The 22,248-nt window shown below is 36.7% G+C and overlaps 1 protein-coding gene across 7 annotated transcripts; it reads right to left on the bottom strand.

Annotated features, from left to right (window-relative positions):
- Window positions 1–284: 284 nt before the first annotated feature.
- On the bottom strand, window positions 285–22,232 carry AURKA (aurora kinase A). Of its 7 annotated transcripts, none has more exons than XM_027852850.1 (10): window positions 21,763–21,843; window positions 21,078–21,116; window positions 16,053–16,102; window positions 14,162–14,438; window positions 13,309–13,363; window positions 11,950–12,141; window positions 10,145–10,283; window positions 6,460–6,608; window positions 4,904–5,078; window positions 285–1,062 (listed from the first exon to the last, which is right to left on the bottom strand). In XM_027852850.1, the coding sequence occupies exons 3-10, from the start codon at window positions 16,095–16,097 to the stop codon at window positions 877–879; spliced, it is 1,218 nt and encodes a 405-aa protein (XP_027708651.1). In that variant the 5' UTR covers window positions 16,098–16,102; window positions 21,078–21,116; window positions 21,763–21,843; the 3' UTR covers window positions 285–876. The 7 variants fall into 7 exon arrangements, with proteins under 7 accessions (XP_027708651.1, XP_027708657.1, XP_027708659.1 ...); XM_027852856.1 differs by having other exon boundaries at window positions 21,713–21,823; XM_027852858.1 differs by lacking the exon at window positions 21,763–21,843 and adding an exon at window positions 21,568–21,641.
- Between the last annotated feature and the right edge of the window lie 16 nt (window positions 22,233–22,248).

The raw sequence follows: 22,248 nt of genomic DNA, 5'->3' as shown, positions 1-22,248 counted from the left end.
ATATACTTTTGTGTGTGTGTATGTGTATGTATATGTGTATGTATATATACACACACACATAACACATGTATATATACATATATACACATGTATATATACATGCATGTATATGCACACACACACACAGGTAACAATGCTGCTAATTTTTAATCCTGAGCATTTTCTAGGGCTTGCTTAGTTATAAAACATACCAAAACCTTAAAATATCTGTTGGCTGCAACTACAAGAAATATACATCCTAAAGATCCTTGCTCTTCATTCTTATACGTCAAGTACAAAGAACATACTTTTAAACAAGTCTTTATTTAATAAATTGGTAGGACAGTCAACATTCAAACAGTACAGAAAAGAAAATCAGTGTTTATCATAGAGATTTACCAGTTTTGTTCAGATTCAGACCACATGACAAAAGCCTCATTTGCCCAATAAATTAAAAAACAACAACAACACTTAGAGTTATTGGGAAGTTATTGCACTGTCCTTAAAAAGACACCAAGATGAGGACAACTGTAGTCCAACTTTCTCAGCAATTTCAACATTCTGTGTCTAGGGCACCTTAACACAGGCTCTTTGGCAGCTCCTCTGTGTCAACCTGCCTCAGAGGACTGAGCCAATAAGCAACTTTGTGTTTGTTTTTATTCCTTCAACTCTCTTACTTCAGAATGATGTTTAAGTATAGTTGAGTTTTCTCACTTAACTCACAGAATTGAAGATTACAACTAGTGCAAGTTAAAGTACTGACCATTCAAGTTAATTTTTTTCCCCTTCAACAGCCCAGACAGAAGGCAATTTCCCAAAACTACATCCCACTTCAGTAGCATTTCTTTGTATGTTAACATAGTAACCTTGGCTCAAATTTCCTAGAGGGCAAGAATCTTAAGATTTTGCACTGTTTGATTCTTTGCTTTTTCGGCTGCTTGGTGATTTTGAAGAATTTGCTATGATCCAAGGATGTTCAAGGAGCTCCTTTAGTGTCAGCCTTTGGTAAGGATTATGTTTCAAAAGTCTTGAAATGAGATCCCTAGCCCCTTCTGTTACAAAGTCTGGGAATTTATATTCAACCTAGAAGAAAAACAGATCATATGAATCAACAGTTCAAAGCATGTAGTAATCAAAGTCATCCACTTTGCATTTTGTAATGTTCTCTATCTCTTGTTTGGTCACGAATTCTTCTGTTCTCCATAAATCTGATAGGTAAACTACTCCTTGCTTCCCAGTTTGCTTACAGTATCAGCCTTTATATCTAAATCACGGACCCATTTTGACTTTATTTTTGGTATATGGTGTGAGATTTTGGTCTATGCCTAGTTTCTGCCATACTCTTTTCCAGTTCTCCCAGCAGTTTTTGTCAAAGACTCAGTTCTTCAAATAATAGATTACTATAGTCATTGACTACTGTGTCTTGCATGCTTAACCTACTACACTGATCCACCGCTCTATTTCTTAGCCAGTACCAAGCAGTTTTGATGATTGCTGCTTCATAATACAATTCAAGATCTGGAATGGCTAGGCCACCTTCCCTTGCATTTCTTTTCATTAGTTCCCTTGATATTCTGGACCTTTTGTTATTCCAAATGAATCTTATTATTTTTTCTAACTATAAAATAATTTTTTGGTAGTTTGATTGCTATGGCACTAAATAAGTAAATTAGCTTAGGGAGAATTGTCATTTTTATTATACTAGCTCGGCCTACCCATGAACAACTGATGTTTTTCCAATTATTTAGATCTGACTATATTTGTGTGAAAAGTGTCTTGTAATTGTGTTCATATAGTTCCTGGGTTTGTTTCAGGAGGTAGACTCCTAAATATTTTATAATGCCTACAGTAAGTTTAAATGGAATTTCTCTTTCTATGTCTTGCTGTTGGGCTTTGTTGGTAATATATAGAAATGCCAATAATTTTTGTGGGTTTATTTTATAGCCTGCAACTTTGCTAAAGTTGTTTATTATTTCAAGTAGTTTTTTACTTGATTCTCTAAGTATATCATCATATCATCTGCAAAGAGTGATAGCTTTGTTTCTTCTTTGCCTATTCTAATATCTTCAATTTCTTTTTCTTCTCTTATTGCTAAAGCTAATGTTTCCAGTAAGATATTGAACAACAGTGGTGATAATGGACATCTTTGATTACATTAAATTGAAAAGTTTTTGCACAAACAAAGCCAACACAACCAAGATTAGAAGGAAAGTAGAAAATTGGGAAAGAATTTTTACAACCAGTCTCTCTGATAAGGGCCTCATCTCTAAAATACACAGAGAATTAAGTCAAACTTATAAGAATACAAGTCATTCCCCAATTGATAAATGTTCAAAGGATATGAACAAGCAGTTCTCAGAGGAAGAAATTAAAGCCATCTATAGTCATATGAAAAAATGCTCTAAATCACTACTGATTAGAGAAAAGAAAATCAAAACAATTGTGAGGTACCACATCACATCTATCAGATTGGCCAACATGACAAAACAGGAAAATGACAAATGTTGGAGCCAAAGATGTGGGAAAATTGGAACACTAATGCATTATTGGTGGAGTTGTGAAATGATCCAAGCATTCTGGAGAGCAATTTGGAACTATGCCCAAAGGGCTATCAAAATGTGCATACCCTTTGACCCAGCAATAGCACTTCTAGGGCTATATCTCAAAGAGATCATACAAATGGGAAAAAGACTCATGTGTATAAAAATATTTATAGCAGCTCTTTTTGTGGTGGCAAAGAATTGGAAATTGAGAGGATGCCCATCAATTGGGGAATGGCTGAACAAGTTGTGGTATGTGAATGTAATGAAATACTATTGTGCTATAAGAAATGATGAGCAGGCAGACTTCCAAAAAACCTGGAAAGACTTGTATGGACTGATGCTGAGTGAAGTGAGCAGAACCAGGAGAACACTGTACACAGTAACAGCCACATTGTGCAATGACTAACATGGATAGACTTAACCCTTCTCAGCAATACAAGGATCTAAGACATCTCCAAAGGCCTCATGATGGAAAATGCTATCCACATCCAAAGAAAGAGCTATGGAGTTTGAATGCAGATCGAAGCATACTATTTGCTATTTTTTCTTCTGTTGTGTTTTGTTTACTCTTTCTGGTGGTTCCTCCTATTGGTTCTAATTCTTACTTACAGCATCACTAATGTGAAAATATGTTTAATAGGAATGTATATGTATAGCCTATATCAGATTGCATGCCATCTTGGGGAAGGAGGGGGAGAAAAATTTAAAACTCAAAAGCTTATGGAAGTGACGGTTGATAAATCAAAATAAATTAATTAAAAGACATATATTTTGATAACTACAAAAAAAAAGTGTAGTAGAAACATCTGCCATCAACAAGTGTGTATAGAATGCAGTGCCAGACACTGTAAAACAGACAAAATTTAGAATAGATGGAATTTACAGACTAGTACAGGGCTAAGATGCCAAAAAAATTACATAATATTATCTACCCTAGTAAAGTGCATTGCAGTTACAAAAAGAAGCACTATGAAGCCTGAAGAGGAAGTTCACTACTTCTACACCTCATCTGAAAGAAGAAAGAGAGAGAAAAGATGACTGGGGAAGGTTTTTCTGGAGGAGGTAATGTTTGGTAAGTTTTAAATAAAGAGTTCAGCATATGAGAACTGTGAAAGGATGAATTCCTGGCAAAGTTGGAATAATACAGGCAGAAGGTACACAGGAAGGAAAATGCATTAAACATTTGGAAAAAAGATGTCTGGTTAGGCAGAAACAAAGTATATGGAGGCAAGTAAGAATTGATAAAGTTGAAAAGGCAAGATGTCACCAGGTCGTGGAAGGCCCTGAATGCTAGGCAGAGATGCCTATACTTTACTCAGAAGGTAAAAAAATATATAGAACATGAAAAATTTGAGAAAGAGTAAAGTGTTCAGATCTATATGTAAGAAAGAATAATCTATGAACAGAATATCAGCCAAAAGAAAAGTAGCAAGCCACAGAAGCAGGCTATTTTTATAATTCAGGCATATAGTGTGGTAAGAACTCTTTAGGGAGAGGGGTGTGGGAACCAGAAAAGAGGATGGATGTGAAGCAAAGTGCAGATGGAACCAAAAGGACCTACTAAGAGATTATATGATTGATCAGGGAGAGACACAGAGACAACCCAAAGTCACACATGCAGGAGACTGAAGAAATGTGATTCCCTGTACACAAAGAGTAAAGTCAGGAAGAAGAGTGCATAAGAAAAGGATAATCAGTAGATGGTAAGGAAGGAAAAATGAAAAGGCACAGGGACTGATTAAAAAGAAAAACAAGGTACTAGAAGAGGTACAAAAAGGAACATAGGGACACTGCTGTAGTCAAGGTAAAACCCTGATAAGGAGGATCTTTCTTCTTAGGTAAGGAATGGTTCCTTGTGGAAGGCCTCTCTGCTTTGAGTGAAATAGGTAGCTCAGACATCAGCTACAAATATGGGAGGCAAAGTATGGTTGGTGAAGAGGAGAGATGAAAAAGGCTTAGAATGGTCACTGTGGGGAATAAGATCAAGAGTCAACAAAGTAAAAATAGAAAAATTGTAAAGCAGCAATGGAGGACTGGCAGAGGTGATGTACCATGAAATCTATGGTGGTGAAAAAGAAGACATGAGGGGCAGCTAGGTGGCACAGTGGATAGAGCACCGGCCCTGAAGTCAGGAGGACCTGAGTTCAAATCCGGCCTCAGACCAAACACTTGACACTTACTAGCTGTGTGACCCTGGGCAAGTCACTTAACCCAAATTGCCTTAAAAAAAAAAAAAAGAAAGAAAAAGAAGACATGAAGTATTTTAAGAATACACTATTTTTAGTAGACCTGATTAATACCTCTTCCCCACAAAAAAGCAAAATCATATCATATAAAGAAACTACAATTTGAGTGATGGGCTCTTTTCAGTTATGTTTTACCTTTGAAATACTTCTGTAAGTTTCTTGATATGTTTCTGCCTCAAAAGGAGGTTTTCCAACTAGAAATTCATAGCACAGAACTCCAAGACTCCATAGATCTACTTTTTCATCATGCATCCTGCCTTCAATCATCTCAGGAGGTAGATAGTCAAGTGTGCCACAAAGAGTTGTCCTCCTACAATTTAAAGGTCAGGTTAGTAAAAAGCCCACTTGCCAGTAAGTTTCATTTTCTTATTCATATTCATAAAATAAAGACTAAAAAAAAAAACACTCAATTCAAATGAGCCTGAAAGTTTCCTATAATCAAGCAGGGTTTTTCTAAGTTCACACTAAAGCTGGCCCATTTGCTCCTTCAATGCTGAATGGGCTTGGATTCTAATTTCTGCTCTGCTGCTAGCTAGCTGCATGATTTGTTAATTGTGTCACCTCTCTGGGCCTCATGTTCTAACTTGTAAAATTAGGGAGTTAGCCTAGAGTCTAGGGCTGAGAGGTAACATGGCATAAAATACAGTGGTCTAGCCTTGGAATAAGAAGACCTTAGCTCAAGTCTTGCATTTGAAACAACAGCTCTATAATCACGGGCAAGTAAAGCATTTAATTTCCCAGTGCCCTGGAAGCGTCTAAGACTCTGTGTTAGATGAGTACCTGACAGGCATCAGTGGAAAGAGGTGTTATACTAAAGCAATTCCTATATCTGATGTTGCTTCAGGTTTTTTACCACACATGAAAAAGAATAGGCGTCTAAGGTCACTTCCAGACCTTATTTTATAAAAACAATTTCTTACTTCTTGCTTTTACATACTTAATGGTTATCACTAATGATGCAGGTTGAACAGAAAAACGCAACAACACATATTCAACTTGCTTTACCACTGATTTCCAGGCATATTTTACTTTGAAAAAGGACCCTTAAAAGGGTAAAAATTTATGTCAACTTTGTTAAAAGTTGTAAAATTCTATCCAATGGTCCACTGTTCTGGGTACTTCCACAAAGTGAAAACAGAACCAAGGAATTCACACATCCCTTCATGATTAAGAAGTTGTAGCCTATTCAACTTCAAAGTTTGACTATTTGAAGATTTTTTGTTTGTTTGAATATTGCAATGCTGATCTTCCTGAAAAATGTAGTAAGTTTTTCAAATTAGATAATGTTCTTCCTTCTCATAGTGGTACTGGGCACATAGCCAGTAGCCTAATAATTCCCCGGTATACTAAGAGCAGTACAGCACAGTGAAGAGAAATCAAACATAGGCAGGAGAAACAAGGTAGGTAATTTATAAAACTTGGGCCTCAGGAAGACCTGGGTGCAAGTTCAGATTCTAATACATACTGGTCACATTACTTAAACCAGGGGTGGGGAACTTGCAGCCTCAAGGCCACAGGTTCCTTGGTTCCCCACTCCTGACTTAAACACTCAGTGCCAGAGGGCAACTCTCAAATCTGCAACTTCAAGGAGTCTTACCCAATGAAATCACAGGTCTGGAACACACATAAAACAGGGAGGGTTTGTGCCAAACAAATCAAGCTAAAGGCCCAGTTTAAAGTTATACTCTTACCTAGATGATGGAGCATGAACTGACCAGCCAAAATCTGCAATCTTCAGCTCTCCATCTGATCCAAGTAGTAAGTTCTCTGGCTTAATATCTCGATGAATCACCTTTTTTGAGTGGCAGTATGATAAGGCATCTGCCAGCTCTGTGATATACTAATAAAAAAGGTCAATGGGAAAGTCAATATTTAAGTTATGTCAAGCAACTTAATTCTAGAAACCTTTGTGAAAGGCCAAATAGCTCAATATTTTATATTTTCACAAATCTTGAAAAAAGCCTCTAGACCCAAAGTTTTGTTAATGATTTATTCATCTTTAAGTTCTAATTATTATGAAAACATACTAAGAATCATCTGATCTTTGATAAGAGAAGGGAAAGCATAACGCAGTAATAAGAAAGGGAGAAAGAACTAGAGATTTCCCCTATTTGGGAGAAATATCAACTTCCATCAATCCATACTAGCATACTAGCAGAGAAGGTTAACAGGGGCCTTATTAACAAAGGCAGAATGGTACAGTACAGAAGTTCACTTGGGGCTTGAAGTCTGAGGTCTATTGTCCAATTCTAGGATTTGGTGCTCAGTAGTCATGTGACCTTGGGCAAGATACTTTACTTCTCTGGGGTCATTATTCTCATGTAGGAAATTAAAGTTGGATTAAATGATCTCTAAAGAACCTTTTTCAGCTCTCCTAAGAACTTTGAGGGCAGACAGCAATAACAGCACTGATTCTAGAACTTGTCTTTTCTTTAATGCATCTACCACCATTTTTACAACACTAACTTAAAACAAAGGCTCTTTCTACAAATGAGTCCAACCCCCAGAAACTTATTGCAACAGAGAGGAGAAATAAAACATATCAATGGTTATGCTTTGATGCCACACACAAACTTTTAAATCATAACTAAAAACTAGTCACCTTAATTTCATGAAATTGCCATTTCACTATATAAAAACTTTCACAAAGTTTTATATTTTGTTCTTTCCACTTTCAGGTAGGTGTGCTCAGGTAAATTTTAACTACAAAGAAAAAGCAACCACAGACAATAGAGAGAAGATAGGTAATTTGAAAATTAAATAAAGCCGATAAATAAGCCTGAGTCAGTGACAAAGATTAACACTATTTCCTCCTTTCATCAAATATTAACCTCTATATCAGAGGTTCTTAACCTTGTGAGTGTCATGGATCCTTTTGACAGTCTGGTAAAAGCCAATGGACCCCTTTTCATAATTAGGGTTTTGTTGTTTGTTTTTAATTCATAATTGAAAGAAATAAGTGCCAAATTTCAGTTAGATATTAATGAAAATACTTAATTTTTTTTTCCAGTCCAAGTTCACAGAACCTCTGAAATATATCAACAGATCCATTGTTAAAAACCCCTGCTCTAATCACAGGCTTTTTGACTCTTTCAAATTATATCAGGGACAAAATTAAAGTTGGCTGTTGCCGAGTTGTACAAAAACTAAGTTGTACAAAGATTAAAACAAAAGAAGCTATTCCCCAACTCTACAAACTTTGAATTGTTTCATACTGGAGAATTTCTGGGTAAGGTAGATTTTTGCCTATTCAAATCATTTCCAGAAATGATTCTATTTTGAGTAGCTGATTCAACTAAAGGAAACCTACATGAACTGCTTCTTTGATTTTTGCTGCATTGAAAACTGTACACATGAAAGTCTCTAATAAAGTCCCTATAATTATTCTATTAAAAAAGCCAATGAGGCTACTTTATTGGATGTGGAGTCAGAGGACCTGGATTCAAATTAATTGGACACAACAGCCTTCTGGTTGGTCTCTCTGTTTCAAGTCTCTTCTCACTTCCGGTCATCCTCTATTCAGCTGCCAAAGTGATCTTCCTAAGATACAGGGCTGACCATGTCACCCCACTTATTCAACTGAATGGCTCCCGATATCACCACCAGTATCAAATATAAATTTCTCTTTTCAGCATTCAAAGTCCTTCAAATCCTGGCCTTTTCATGCCTTTCCAGTCTCCTTGTAACCTTACTCCCCTCCCACATATTCTACCATCCAGTTCCACTGATGTACTCACCTTTCCTCACACACTACACTCGGTTTCACATATCTATACCTTTGCACTGGTTGTCCCCCATGTCTAGAATGCTCTCTCCTCCTCACCTCTACCTCTTAACCTCCCTGGGTTTCCTTTAACACTCAGAACAAATCCAACCTTCTTGGTAAAAGGTCTTTCCTGGTGTCTCCACCCCTCCATGCCTTTCCCTGTTAGATTACCTCACATTTACACTATACACATAAGTACACAGTTGCTTGCATGTTGTCTCCCCTATTAAAATGTGAATTCCCTGAAGACGGGCACTGTGTTTTTGACTTTGTATGCCTGGCACGTAACAGAGCGCCTCTCATTTATGTGATGCTTATTGACTGATTATTATTTCTATGTCCTGGGGAAAGTCACTTTAGCTCCCTGGGCTTTGATTTCCTCATATGTAAAATTTTGAGGGAAGATGGGGAAGGAGTATGAACAAGATAGCCTCTGGAGGTCCTACCAACTCTAGATCCATGATCCTGCATCTTCTATAGCAACTATTATGACCTGGTCTTAAAATCAAAACAAAACCATGATTCTTATTTAGGAAATTTGTTGTTTGTTGTTCAGTCATTTTCAGTTGTGTCCAACTCTTTGTGACCACATTTGGGGTTTTCTTGGTAAAGATATTGGAGTGGTTTGCCATTTCCTTCTCCAGTTCATTGTACAGACGAGGAAACTGAGGTAAACCGGGTCAAGTGACTTGCCCAGGGTGACAGTAAGTGTCTGAGGCCAGATTTGAGCTCAGGAGGATGATTCTTCCTGACTCTAGGCCTGGCACCTAGATACCCAGATGTAGAAATATTTGGCCTGGAAAAAATAAAAGATCTGTAATTACACAACATCTTGTGTCATGTTAAACTGTTCTCCTTGTCACCAGAAAGGCACAAAGTAGAATAGTAAGCAAAAGCTCCAGAGTCAGGTTTTAGGAAGTTTTTTCCTTCTCTAATTATTAGAGTTGTCCTCAAGTAGAATGAACTACCTCAGAAAGTCTTTCATCCTCTTTGCAGTGGCCACCCCCAAGTTTAAAATGCTCTGCCCCATCCCTTCTGCCTCTTACTTCTCTGGCTTCCTTCAACACTGAACAAGTCTCACCTTCTTTAAGAAACCTTGCCTGGTCCTCCAGCTAGGAGGGCTTTCACCTCATAAATTATCTTTCATCAATATATTTCCTTTTTTTTTTTTCCCCCTCAATGAGAATGTAAGCTCCTTGAAGGCAGGCACAGTTTTTAACCTCTGTTTCTTTGTGGTTTCAGTGCTTAACATTGCCTGAAACACGCTAAAGGTTTAATATTCTTGTTCAATGGAGAAGATTCCTACTGATGTACTAGATGATCTCTGAGAGCCCTTTACAACTCAAAATTCTGTGAAAATCCCAATATTACATTAAGATACACAAACTGTTTTGGTTTACCTGTCTAAAATAATCATCTTATTTCTGTAACTAAATCTAAAATGCACAGTCTATTCTATTACAGTAAAAGTTATATTGCTAAAGAACCTAAAAAGAAAAAAAAAATTACAAACTAGCCCATTGGGCAATTAGCTAAAACTTACAGTTGCCATTCTTTGCTTATCAAACAATTAGCTAATTTAGCTAATTGGGCAATTAGCTAAAACTTACAGTTGCCGTTCTTTGTTCATCAAACTTTGAAAGCTTTTGAAGCTCTCTATAGACTTCTCCACGAGGTGCATATTCTAGAATTAGGTAAACTCTTGTGGCATCATGAAAATAACCATATAATCTCAGAATATTAGGATGCCTGCAACAAAGAAAGAATACTTAGCCAAAAAAAGTATCACCAATAAACAGAATCTCCATACTATTACCTTTTTTTTCCTTTTAATATGGACACAGGATTTAGTATCCTAGTTTAAAAAAAATAAACGTTAAATTGAGAAAATATGATATATCACATATGATACATTATTTTCACTACTGTGGCTGATACTTAAAAGTCTTATGGTAGGAAAAAAAGGCTATGTGAAAGCTATAAGACTGCAATAGATATGCTACCCTTAAACAAAACTCAAATGTATTTTTTAAAAACAATTAAAAGGTAGCATACCTTTTAGTATTAAAAATTATTTTTTCAATTAGCAAAACTCCACCTTTTCTCCCTCTTTTGTACCCATTGAAAAAGCAAAAGCCAATATAAATTCTGGCATCAGCCATGTCCAAAAAATATGTGCCAATCTGAACCTGAGTCCATTACTTCTCACTCAGGAGTTGGACAGGAGTTTCATCATGAATTCTCTGGAATCCTGGTTGGTCATGGCACTAATCACAATTCAAAGTATTTCAGAGTTGTTTGGCATTACACTATTGTGGTTCTCCTGATTCGGCTCACTTCACTCTAGAGTTTATACAGCTTATATACTCTATCAGTCCTTCCAGGCTTCACTGAAACTTCATCATTTCTTACAACAGTATTCTATCATATTCATATGCCATCATTTGTTCACCTTAACACAACTGATAAGCACACCTCTCTCCTTTAGTTCCTAATTCTGACACCATAAAAAGCTGCTTTAAATATTTTTGTACATATGGGTCCTTTCCCTCTTTTCTTTCTTTGATGTGTAGACCAAAGTAGTATCACTTGGGGCATAGTTCCTTCCAAATTATTTTCCAAAATAGATGGACCAATTCACAGCTTAACCAACAGATCATCAATGGACCCATTTCTCCACAGCCTCTTCAGCATTTGTCATTTTCCTTTTTTGTGAACTTTGCCAAGTTGATGGGTATGAAGTGGAACCTCAGAGTTGCTTTAGTTTTAATTTTCTCTCTTAATTTGCACATGACTATTGATAGTTTGGCTGAAAACTGTCCTTTTATAACTATGACCATTCATCAACTGGGGAATGGCTCTTACCCTTCCAAATCTGAATCAGTTCCCTGTATCTTAGAAGTGAGACCACTATCAGAGAAATTTGCTGCAAAGATTTCCCTCCTAGTTATTTGCTTCTCTTCTAATTTTAGATGCACTGGTTTTGTTTATGCAAAAAATTTAATTTTATGTAATCGAAATTTTCTATTTTACCTTCTATGATCCTCTCTTTGCTTTTTCTGGTCGTGACAAAAGATCTGAAAGGTAGTTTTTTCCTTCCTCCTCTAATTTGTTTCACCCTTTATGTCTAAGTCACATAGCTACTTGGAGTTTATCTTGTTATACAGTGTGAAATATTGGTCTATACCTGGCTGGTGCCTGACCTTGCATTATTTACATTATCAAAAGTATCTTTACTTCATTTTCAGTGAATTCATAGGTCCTTTAAGTATAAATGTGATTTATAAATGATTTTTCAGAAATAGTGATCTAATAAATCAAGGCACATCATGATTCTTAGTGAGCCCTGAATAAACCAGTACATGCAATAATTTTCTTTATTCTACTTTTCTGACCAATACCCTAAAACACTTACCTAAGATGTGACTGAATTTCTACTTCTCGCCTCAGCTGATGTTCAACTCCTGCTTTCTCCAGTTGGGCCTTAAAAAGCACTTTAAGCGCCAGGATAAACTTGCTTTGCTTCTCTCGTGCCAAGTAAACATTTCCAAACTTTCCTTTTCCCAAAGGGCGACCAATTTCAAAGTCATCCAATGCCCACTGCCTTCTACAAAGAGTATTTAAATATATTTAAATTTGCAGAAACAAAAGTACTTTCTTACAAACTAAGTAAGTTGTATACACTTACATAATGCTTCTATACAGTCATGCCAAATAAATATGAAAAATACCACTACAATAAAGGAGGCAAACTATCTACCAACAGTGACTATCATAAATTATAAGGACTTTTAACAATAATTGCTATTTATGAACATCAAGGAAGGAGAATTATACACAAGTGATTCTCCCCAGCCCCCAATTACTTCTAATAATTATATTAATGTCAGAAGGTAAAAAGCCATAACTAGAGAGCTAGAAGGGGCCTTATGAGAGAATCCAATCTCTAACTTTTGCAAATGAGGAAATGGTTACAGAAAGGATAAATAACTCGCCTAATGTTACATAGCCAGTTATTTATAGAATCAAGGATAGAACTCAGAGCTAGCCTTTCACAGTTCAGTGTTCCACATATAATACTAAAATTTTGCCAAAGGTAACTTAAAACAACTATGGCATTTAGAGCTGGAGGAAATTTAGGTGGTCATTAAATTGTTTAGCCTGACAAATGAGGAAATCAAGGCCCAGAATCTACTTAACCACAGTTATCCCATCATGATTTTGGTGTGTGCTTGGTCCACATATCCATTTTATAGCCAAATCTTCCCAACATCTCCTATATGTCTCTTTTGCTCCACTCACAGAACTACAACTGTAGTTCAGGCCCAAGCACTTCTCACCTGGACTAATCTAATTCTAATTAATCCTTCTAACAGGTCTCTCCCTCCTCTAATCTACCTTCCACTCAGTTGCCAAGGTGTTTTTTCTAAAGATTATTTCTGACCACACTTCCCTCCCTGCTCCCCTCAATAATGAACTGCAGTGGCTCTCTGTGCTTAAAAAATGCTTGTAGAGTGCCCCCCCACCAAATACACATACCTACACTCTTGTCTTCATTGAAAGGAAAACAAATTTGGACCATAGCTAAATAGCTTTTTGTTAAAAGTGATACATTAATTGTTTAGTTTCTTATTTCCTACATGGCCAACTATGTTTATAAACAAATTATAGTAATTGTCTTCCCTAAATTCACTAACAGTTATTTAAAGAAAAATGGATTCTCCCAACAGTACTGTGTACATTTAGCCTCAAAAATATTATAAAAAAATCTTACTTTTTTGTTTCCTCGTTTTTCTGCCTTGGTGTCTCTCCCTTTCCAGGAGTGCCTGCTATTTATAAAACAATTTTTAAAAGTCAATACAGTTTAAAAAATAGTCATAGATTAAAATTTTCCCTGCTAAACATTATATGGGGAATTTCTAGGACTAATGGGAGAAATAAGAACAAAGTTAGAGCCTCGGAAAAACCACTACTATTTTAGAATCAACATCTGCACCATGGGAAACTACAGAGTGTAAGCCATGTTGTTCTTGAATAATTAGCAATCTATAGAAGTATTGTATTTCTAACTATAAGATGTAGATTTTTTTAAAAAATCACTCAATTTAAGTAATTTCTAACAAGGTTACTAGGTTTTTTAGTCCACAATATATTTTTTGGGAAGAGGAAAGGGGAATAAAGATAAGAGAACGTTATAGATGCATACATACGTTATCTACCCCTCAAAAAACAATTCTTTGACTATGTCTACCACTTCCTCCACAACAAATTGCCACAGGGGAATATAAAAATCTAGGCTATCATGGCACACCTGCATATACAACAGTTCAGTTATAAAAGTATACAAAGACAATTCAATGACCGTAACAGAAACATTAATGGACTTTTTGCACAGGAATCAGCCAGCAATGTGAAGTACAGGTAAAATGAAACAGGCAGCTATTATTCTGATGTTAGGTCACAAACTTTAAATGCACATAAGCATTTAAGTACAGTAATCTGAATATCATACTCACTTATATGAGAGACAAATTTAAAAGATAGAGTCCTAAAACAAAAAACAAACTACTTTTCTATATACTAACTACAAAGGATGAAGCTATCCAAAAAGCCTCAAAAGTCCATACCAGACACTGGTGTCTGAGACTGCTCAGTGTTTAGAGTGCTATTCGGTGGTCTTGATGCAGGATGAATTACAGGTGCTGGCTGTAACTTCTGTGGCTGTTGAGTCTGAATTGCCTTATGACTAGAGACATTCTTTTGTGCCTGGGAAGAAACTAGAAGAGTATTTGAAGAACATAAGACCCGCTGAGCTTGCCCACTACTTGCAGGTAACCGATTCTGAGAAGAAATCTGCTGAGTCACAGGCACACGTTTTGGACCTTCTCCAAGTGGAGTCATTGTCTTTAATATAAAGAAAGAAAGAAAAAAAGAAAAAGGAAAAGGTTTAAAATTATGGCACTTAGGACAATGCGACATTTCAGGATTTTCCAGAATTTTACAAATTTTCTGCTTTCCTGTATGTAGAATGATAAAACTAATTTTACTAATTGTCTTGTCAGGACAGGTAGTGCACTATTACATCCTAAGATGTTTTCTGATTTGTTTTTATAGGAGAAAGATGTTACAAGTCCTTACTTTTCCTTTAGTTGATACAAAGTATATTTAAAAACTGTGCTTCATCAAAAAAAATTGAGGCTCTAATTTGGTGATGTTAAAATGATGCTTTAAGTTTTCTCCAATTTATCCAGAGAAATAAATGATTAGGAGTAAAACTTCTTTTGGAAATCAGACAGTAACTATCATCCTTCTTGCCCTGTCTGCAGACTAGGCCAATCATGGTATGGTTAAAAAACAAAAAAAGACCAAAAACCCAACATTGCCCTATGAGTTGGGAGAATTGCGTTCTGGTACCAGATCTGCTATCAACTAACCAACCAGTTTTACAACCCTGGACAAGTCACTTCCAATTTAAAAACTTTATGATTCTAATTTCCTAGGTAGAAATTCAACTTTGCATACTATAAAGTGCTGCTATCCCTGTTCTGATTTCAAGGATAAAATATACATATACACACATACATATACATACACTCTATAAAGGAAGGAAAAAAATTAGTGGTCACCTTTTAAAATGTAAACTAAGATTAATACTTCATTTACTTGTTTCAAAAAAATTATCCACACACTAGTTTTCCTCCTTTCATTGATGTAGTTTGTTCATAAAGAGTTTGTGCAGAGTACTTCCTCTAGCCAACATGTAAATATCATATTCCATAGAAAATGGAATTGTTTTGGGAATTCCTTAGACATCTCAAACTTATTCATATTATTTCCAGAAGCACAGTAGATGAAAACAGTCAAAATATTACTAAACAAAAAACAAAAAAAACCACACTGGGGCATGGTGGGGTGGGGCAGAAGTTACACCCCAAGTTATTCTTTTTTTCCCCCCACATGTAACGAACTAGAAAATATCTTGATTCGTTAAGGAAAAGGAATAGCCACAAATCAGTTTATTCAATATAATTAACAGTGAGAACTTACCCCCTAGTTGGGCCTGCTCAAGCTGAACGTGCCAGAGTCTCAGAGGGAAAGCCATGGGCTGGCAGAATCAAGTTTTTTTTTTGGTTTTTTTTTTAAGGCAATTGGGCTTAAGTGACTTGCCCAGGGTCACACTGCTAGTGAGTGACAAGTGTTTGGTCTGAGGCTGGATTTGAACTCAGGTCCCCTGACTTCAGGGCCAGTGCTTTATCCACTGCGCCGCCTAGCTGCCCCCAAGTTTTTCTTGAGAATCTACTCTTCTACCCTTGGTCACATTCCCTTCCTATCTGCTGAACTGAGCAAGCAATGACACATAAAATCACTTTTGGCTTTTAGGAATCTGGAGATAGTTCATTTAAAATGGAATTAAGTAAGCTAAAGATCTCAAAATATGATCACTACTATGTATCACTTTGTGGCTCATGGTTTAATAACTGCGACTGGGAAAGTTTTGATGTTCTAATAATGTTTTACCTTGTTGCTAGGTCCTGAAACACTGTTTTCTTTAGATTTGTCCATGTTGCCTGAGGGGAAAAAGTTTCTTAGTCAAAGTTTAGAGACAGAAGCGATACATAAAACACAGCACATACTATGCCTTTAAAACCCACCTGAGGATGACAGCACATATACTTACATACATAAGTATTTTTATTTGTCTCCTTCATGAATACTAAGTAAAAGCATTTCCCAAGGAGATGAAAAGTGCATTGGCAGGGTTAATTTTTCATAATTTCATAATAAAGGTTATTATCTGCACTGGCAGATTTTAAGTTTACAATGCAATTTTATAAAAAAGATGTGACCAGAACTAGTCTCCAGAGTATTGCTCAATTTTTCCACTGATTATATGTCTTATGTAAAAACCAATACAGACCAAAGAGGGCAGGGAGGAGGCAATCATATTTAAAACATATTAAAACATATTCAAGTTGTAAATGATGAAGAAAACTTTCCCTCTGTACAAGTGTTCTAATGATTCTTTCAGGTATCCTAATGTTTATAAAGTACATTTTCACTCACCCATGCCCAAGTGCAATTACTTGGCACAAGGTTATCATTTCTATTACACTTGTATAGCTTTAATTTTTTACTTTTCATTCTTACTTCACTCTAGGATTATAGACTTTATAGAGCTCAACAAGACCTTAGAGATCTTAGAACCTTAGAACAATCCCTTCAATTTTTTTTTTTTTGCTCAGGGTCACACAATTATTAAGTGTCAAGTGTCTGAGGCCTGACTCTAAAGCCGGTGAATCCTTTCATTTTATAGATGAGGAAACAGGCTACCACTCCTTAGGAAACAAAATAAATGAAATGGAAGCTGATATATGCTAAGAATAACTCTAGTGTGTAGGTGTGACGAGTTAGGACGCATGAAAGTCAGCATATGATTAAACACATATCAGTTACAGACAATAAAAGCTATAGGAATTAAGAGAAAGATCATTGTGGGCCTTTAAGTGGCTAGAGGACTCAAGTGGTCCTTGAAAAACAGGCATAGAGAGGGCGATAGGGAAGAATAGGGTTTGTCTTAAACTAGATGGCAGGAACAAAGAGACACAGGCAGGAATGCCAGGGCACTTTGTGGGACAATCAAGAAATTTAGACTATTCAAAACCAGACGATTCCTTCATGGGTAACATGGAAAAGACTCTCACAGTATAAGAAGGCATGGATGGGGCTGCAATCTGCATGGATAGAGATAATATTGACATCAAGGACAGCCACCAGAATAAGTTAGGTTTCAGCCGAATAAAAACATCCAACAGTTATGAGATATAGAGCTCGAACTAAAAAAGATGCAAAGAAAACTGAAGAGAGGAAGAAAAACTTGGCTAGTAATGTTAGATGAAACAGGAAGAGAACTTCAAAGTGGGGACTGTGAACTCTTCTCAAATGTTGTACAAAGGATGGGTTAAGAGGCCTGAGGAAAAGACCTGGTAAATGGGGATCTCTAAGAATATAGTTTCAGTACAGTGATAAGAGTGAAAGCCAAATTTTAGAGAGTTAAGGAATAGATGAAGTAAGGTATCAGATTTAGACAATTAACTGCCAACATAGCAGTGAAAAGAAGGTAAAAGCTAAAATGGTAGATGGTGTTACATGGTCAAGTAAAGGTTTAAGAGATCTGGGAGTTCTCTTTCAAGTAAATAACTATTCCAGCTTTTCATCTTGGTATGAAGATAACCCCAAGTAATCCAAAATTATGACAGGCCCTCCCAACTAAAATACTTATGAGCAGGCTTTGTTCTTAAGTACCCATTATTCAAGGCTTAGACTAAATCCAGAATCTTATTATAAGCCAAATGGGGAAAGAATGAAGAGAACTGATCAGAACAAGGCATTACTACAGTGAATGCACAAAGTAGTTCTTATTCCCGTTTCAAGTGGGGAGTCCATATAGCATGTATCAGCTCAACATACAATTTAAAAGTACCATATATGTAAGCTAGGTAATAATTTTCAATTACATTCATGCAATTTTTTATTACCTAAAGGGTTTACTATATAAGAATTCACTGTTTCCAAAACTACTTAATGGCATTGCATTTTTAAGCACCATTGCTTAAAATATAAGTACACAAAATGCTAGGTCATACCCACGATGCAGGCACATAGTACCATGTATATCTGACATTTTTTTCACAGGAAACAGTCATCCTCTGACATAACCTTATGGCCCTCACATTTGTCAAGGAGTTTGTTTCCTAAACAGTACTTGCAAAACTGAAAGGTGACTCTATATTAACACAAATTTTACATTACTTTGGTACTTTGCAGCAAAGTGAAATTCAAACACTATCTTTAAATTAAGAACCTATTTAGTATGTGTTTAGAACAAATACTTGCTCACTTATAAATTATTGGATTTAGGAAACCAGGGCTCTTTTGATCAATTTCCCATGGATGGAAAAGCTAAAACTAACTTAATTAAGTATTGCATATATTATTTGATTTGCTCCTCATATCAACTTGATCAGATAGGCATTACAAATATCCCCATTTTACAAAAGGGGAAATCGAGACTAAGAGAAGTTAAAGAATTTTCTCAAGGTCACATAAGGATAAGCTAAAACATGAAATAAATTCCAAATGCAGTGCTCTTTCCACTATGCCACACCTGCTTTCTAATTTTAGAGGCCAACTGAGCACAAAATGGATGCCTTTTATCAAGTACTGAATTGTGTTTTTTTCTAAAATAAGGAGCTTAAATGAGGCAGAGGAGGGAAATCTTGGAGGTGGGATAGAAAGAAAACAAATTTTTGTTAACCAAAACAAAATTTAAAAAATAATAAAGTAATTTAGGCACAGCATACATTAGCCAAAAAAAAAAAATTAAACCTAAAGTTAAGAAAGTAGCTTTGAGATTCAGTGAATTAGGCAGCTAGATCTGAATCAGAAAAACACCTAGTTTCAATTACTCCTTATGACACCAACTGTGAGGTCATGGGAGATGCTAGGCATTCTGCTAAGTACTAGGGATACAAAGAATGATACAACACCTACTCCCAAGAAACTTACATCTTAGGAGGGAGACAAGTTCTTGACGGAGTTAATAAAATACAAACATATAAAGGGAATGCAAAGTAGTTAAATACAATGTAGTCTGAGAGAGAAGGCACTTGAAGTTAGGTGGTGGGAATGATGTAGAAGGTGGCGATTGAGCTACATCTGAAAGAAAAAAAGGTGAGGGAGTAAATTTCTGGCCAGAGAGGCAGCCAATATAAAGGGCAGGGATGGAGCCAAGATAAAACAAGATTTCTAAGTGTGACAGAGTCTAATTTGGTGGGATCCCAGAGTAGGTAGGGGGAGTAACTTCAAAAGAGACTAGAAAGATAACCTGCCTATTATTTGACTTTTAACTGTTTGTTAAAGAAGGGCTCTACTTCCAGGGTGGAAGGTGCACTGTCCCAAGTTTCAGGGGTTTTGTGCAGCTCTTTTCAGAGATGCTTCTAGGGACCAATACGTTTTTACAATGATCCAGGACAACTCTGAAGGATTTATGATGAAAAATGCTATCCATCCCCAGTGAAAGAACTGATGGTGTCTGAATACAGATTGAAGCATACTTTTTTTTTTTTACTTTATTTTTCTTGAGGTTTTTTTTGGTCCATGTTCTCTTTCACAACATGTCTATTATGGATATATTTTGCATGACTACTCATATATAACCTATATTGAATTACTTGCCTTCTCCATGGGGGGAGGAAGGGAGAGAATTTGGAACTCAATGTTTTAAAAACAAATGTTAAAAATTATTTTTCCATGTAACTGGGGAAAAATAAAATACTAAATTAATAAAAAAAAAAAGATAACCTGGCTTCTGTTTGGGGCCTTGTTATAAAAGGCTTTAAAAGTGAAACAATTTGTATTTGCTCCTAGAAGTCCAATAGAGAGCTACTGAAGTTGATTGTGTAGAAGGGTAACATGATTTGCAGATTTGCACTTAAGAAAATTACTTTGGCAGGGGTGAGGAAGATGGACTGGAGTGGGGAGGGATTTGAGGGAGACCAATTAGGAGGCCATTGGGGCACCTAGTGTCAAAGTGGGGTCAGAAAGACTAAGCTCTCTGAATTGAAATCTGGCCTCAGACAATTACCAGATGTGTAACCTTGGGCAAATTACTTGACCCTGTTTGCCTCAGTTTCCTCATCTGTAAAATGACCTGGAGAAGAAAATGGCAAACTACTCCAGTATCTTTGCCAAGAAATTCCCAAATGTGGTCACAAAGAGTCTGATACTACCGAAACAACTCAACAACAATTAGGAAGCCATTACAATTACTAGGTAGGAGTTAATGAGGGCTTCAACTAACCCAGTGGTCAATTTTGAAAAGTACAGAAAGTATGGATGCAAGTGATGTTACAAAGAAGAAAATGGCAATATTTGGCAACTGATTGGAACAGGGAGGAGATAGAAAACAGTAAGTAGAAGAATAGCAACAAGGTTACAAAAGTGGGAGACTGGAAGAATGGAGGTGCTTACTCTAATGGAGTCCTGTATTATCCACTTTAAATGCAAAATGCTTTGCAAATCTTAAAATTAAATTTAAATGTCAACCATTTATTATTACTAATTGTCAGAAAGGAAAAAAAGATTATATTGTCTTCAAAGCCATCCTCTTTTTGAGTACGCTGCCATTCCCTCCTAATTTCTCCAAAGTAGCTCTGAGAAGCAAATCTTAGAATCATAGGACCTTAGAAGATGAGTTTAACCTCTTCATTTTAAAGATAAAGCAACTGAGTCCCAGAGAGTTAAGGGACTTGCCCCATGGTCACATAGTCAGTAAATGGAAGTGGCAATATTCAAACCAAAGTTTCCTGTTCTCCTGTACTCTATCTACAACATGCATTCTGCTTCCCAACAGAATATGCACATAAAGCAAATTTCTTATAAGCTTTAAATATCTACAAATATGTGGCATTAATAAATGAGCACAACAACCAAAAGACTGTAAACTATAAAGGTAGAGTCCTAAAGTTGTCTTTCAATGCTCACCTGATCCCCTTTGCCTAGTTCAACATCCAAAACAAGGCCCTGTCAATTAATAAATCGGTTAATTAAATTAATATTGTTAATTAATAATGTTAATTGAATTAAGTGGCAAAAAAAGTTATCAACAGAACTGATGGGCAAGGTCAGTAAAAATGAAAAAAGAATAAATATAGCAAGGCCAGTGTACTCAAACTTCTATCCAACTTCCGGTTTCTTTTACATAAATTTCCTTAAATTTCCCAGGAGCATTTTATCTGCTATCTTTCTATGGTCCTTGTATGCCTTGTCTTAGCCCACCCTAAAAAAGTCCTGGAAAGCAAAACCGGTGGGTTTTGTTTTACCCCATTTCCTCCGTCTTTCCGGGTGTCCATCGTAGGCGTTTAATAAACATTAATAAATAAACGTTGAATAGAATTACTTCACCTCCCCCCAACACAAATACACCCCCTACCCTGCTCCGTTATCATAAGCTGGACCTTAGGAGAATTACAACCTTAAACCCGAAGAAAAACAGCCCCCAAGGTCTCCGCTGCTGAACTCGGCCTTTCCCTTTTAAAAGGCCCGGCTCTTTCCCCCAAATCCTCGCGGCCCCCAACACCGCACTTGTCTTCCATGCACCCCCGTCCCCTCAAAGACACCTCTTCTTGGACTTTTCCCCGGAAAGATTAAATCCCTGGAGGCCACAAACCTCCCTCCAGCCTCAAGTCAGATCCGCTCAGTAGGTCGCAGGAAGGGAGAAATAAGACAACTTCTACCGTTTGAATTCAAATAGTTCCTCTTTTAAATACACATTTACGTCTCATGCCGAGCGAGCGCTGATTGGACGCGGCCCCGAGAGCGTCTCCATCCTATTGGTCACGGGCTGTCCACCTCGAATAGACGCCCGAGACGCCGCGCAGGCGTATAATAAACAGTAGTGTTCTTTGATACAGTATCACCAAATAGCCTAACTTAACACACTGTGATTCTGGGTTTCCCCTAAGTCTCCAACATTGCGACTGCTGATGAGCTCTAAATAGGGAAATATTTTATTTACTCCTAGATGTCCCCACGATTGCTTATACACGAGCAATACACACGAACTTACCTCACCCAATATTGACGTGCCAGAAACAAAAACGGCAGCCGAGGCGGAGGAAACGAAAGGGGCGGGGCCCGGGACCGGTTTGTCCAA

The sequence above is a fragment of the Vombatus ursinus genome, unplaced genomic scaffold (genome assembly GCF_900497805.2).
Source record: "Vombatus ursinus unplaced genomic scaffold, bare-nosed wombat genome assembly UNPS02000580.1, whole genome shotgun sequence".
Taxonomy (NCBI): Eukaryota; Metazoa; Chordata; class Mammalia; order Diprotodontia; family Vombatidae; genus Vombatus; species Vombatus ursinus.
This window is presented reverse-complemented; position numbering and strand designations above follow the sequence as displayed.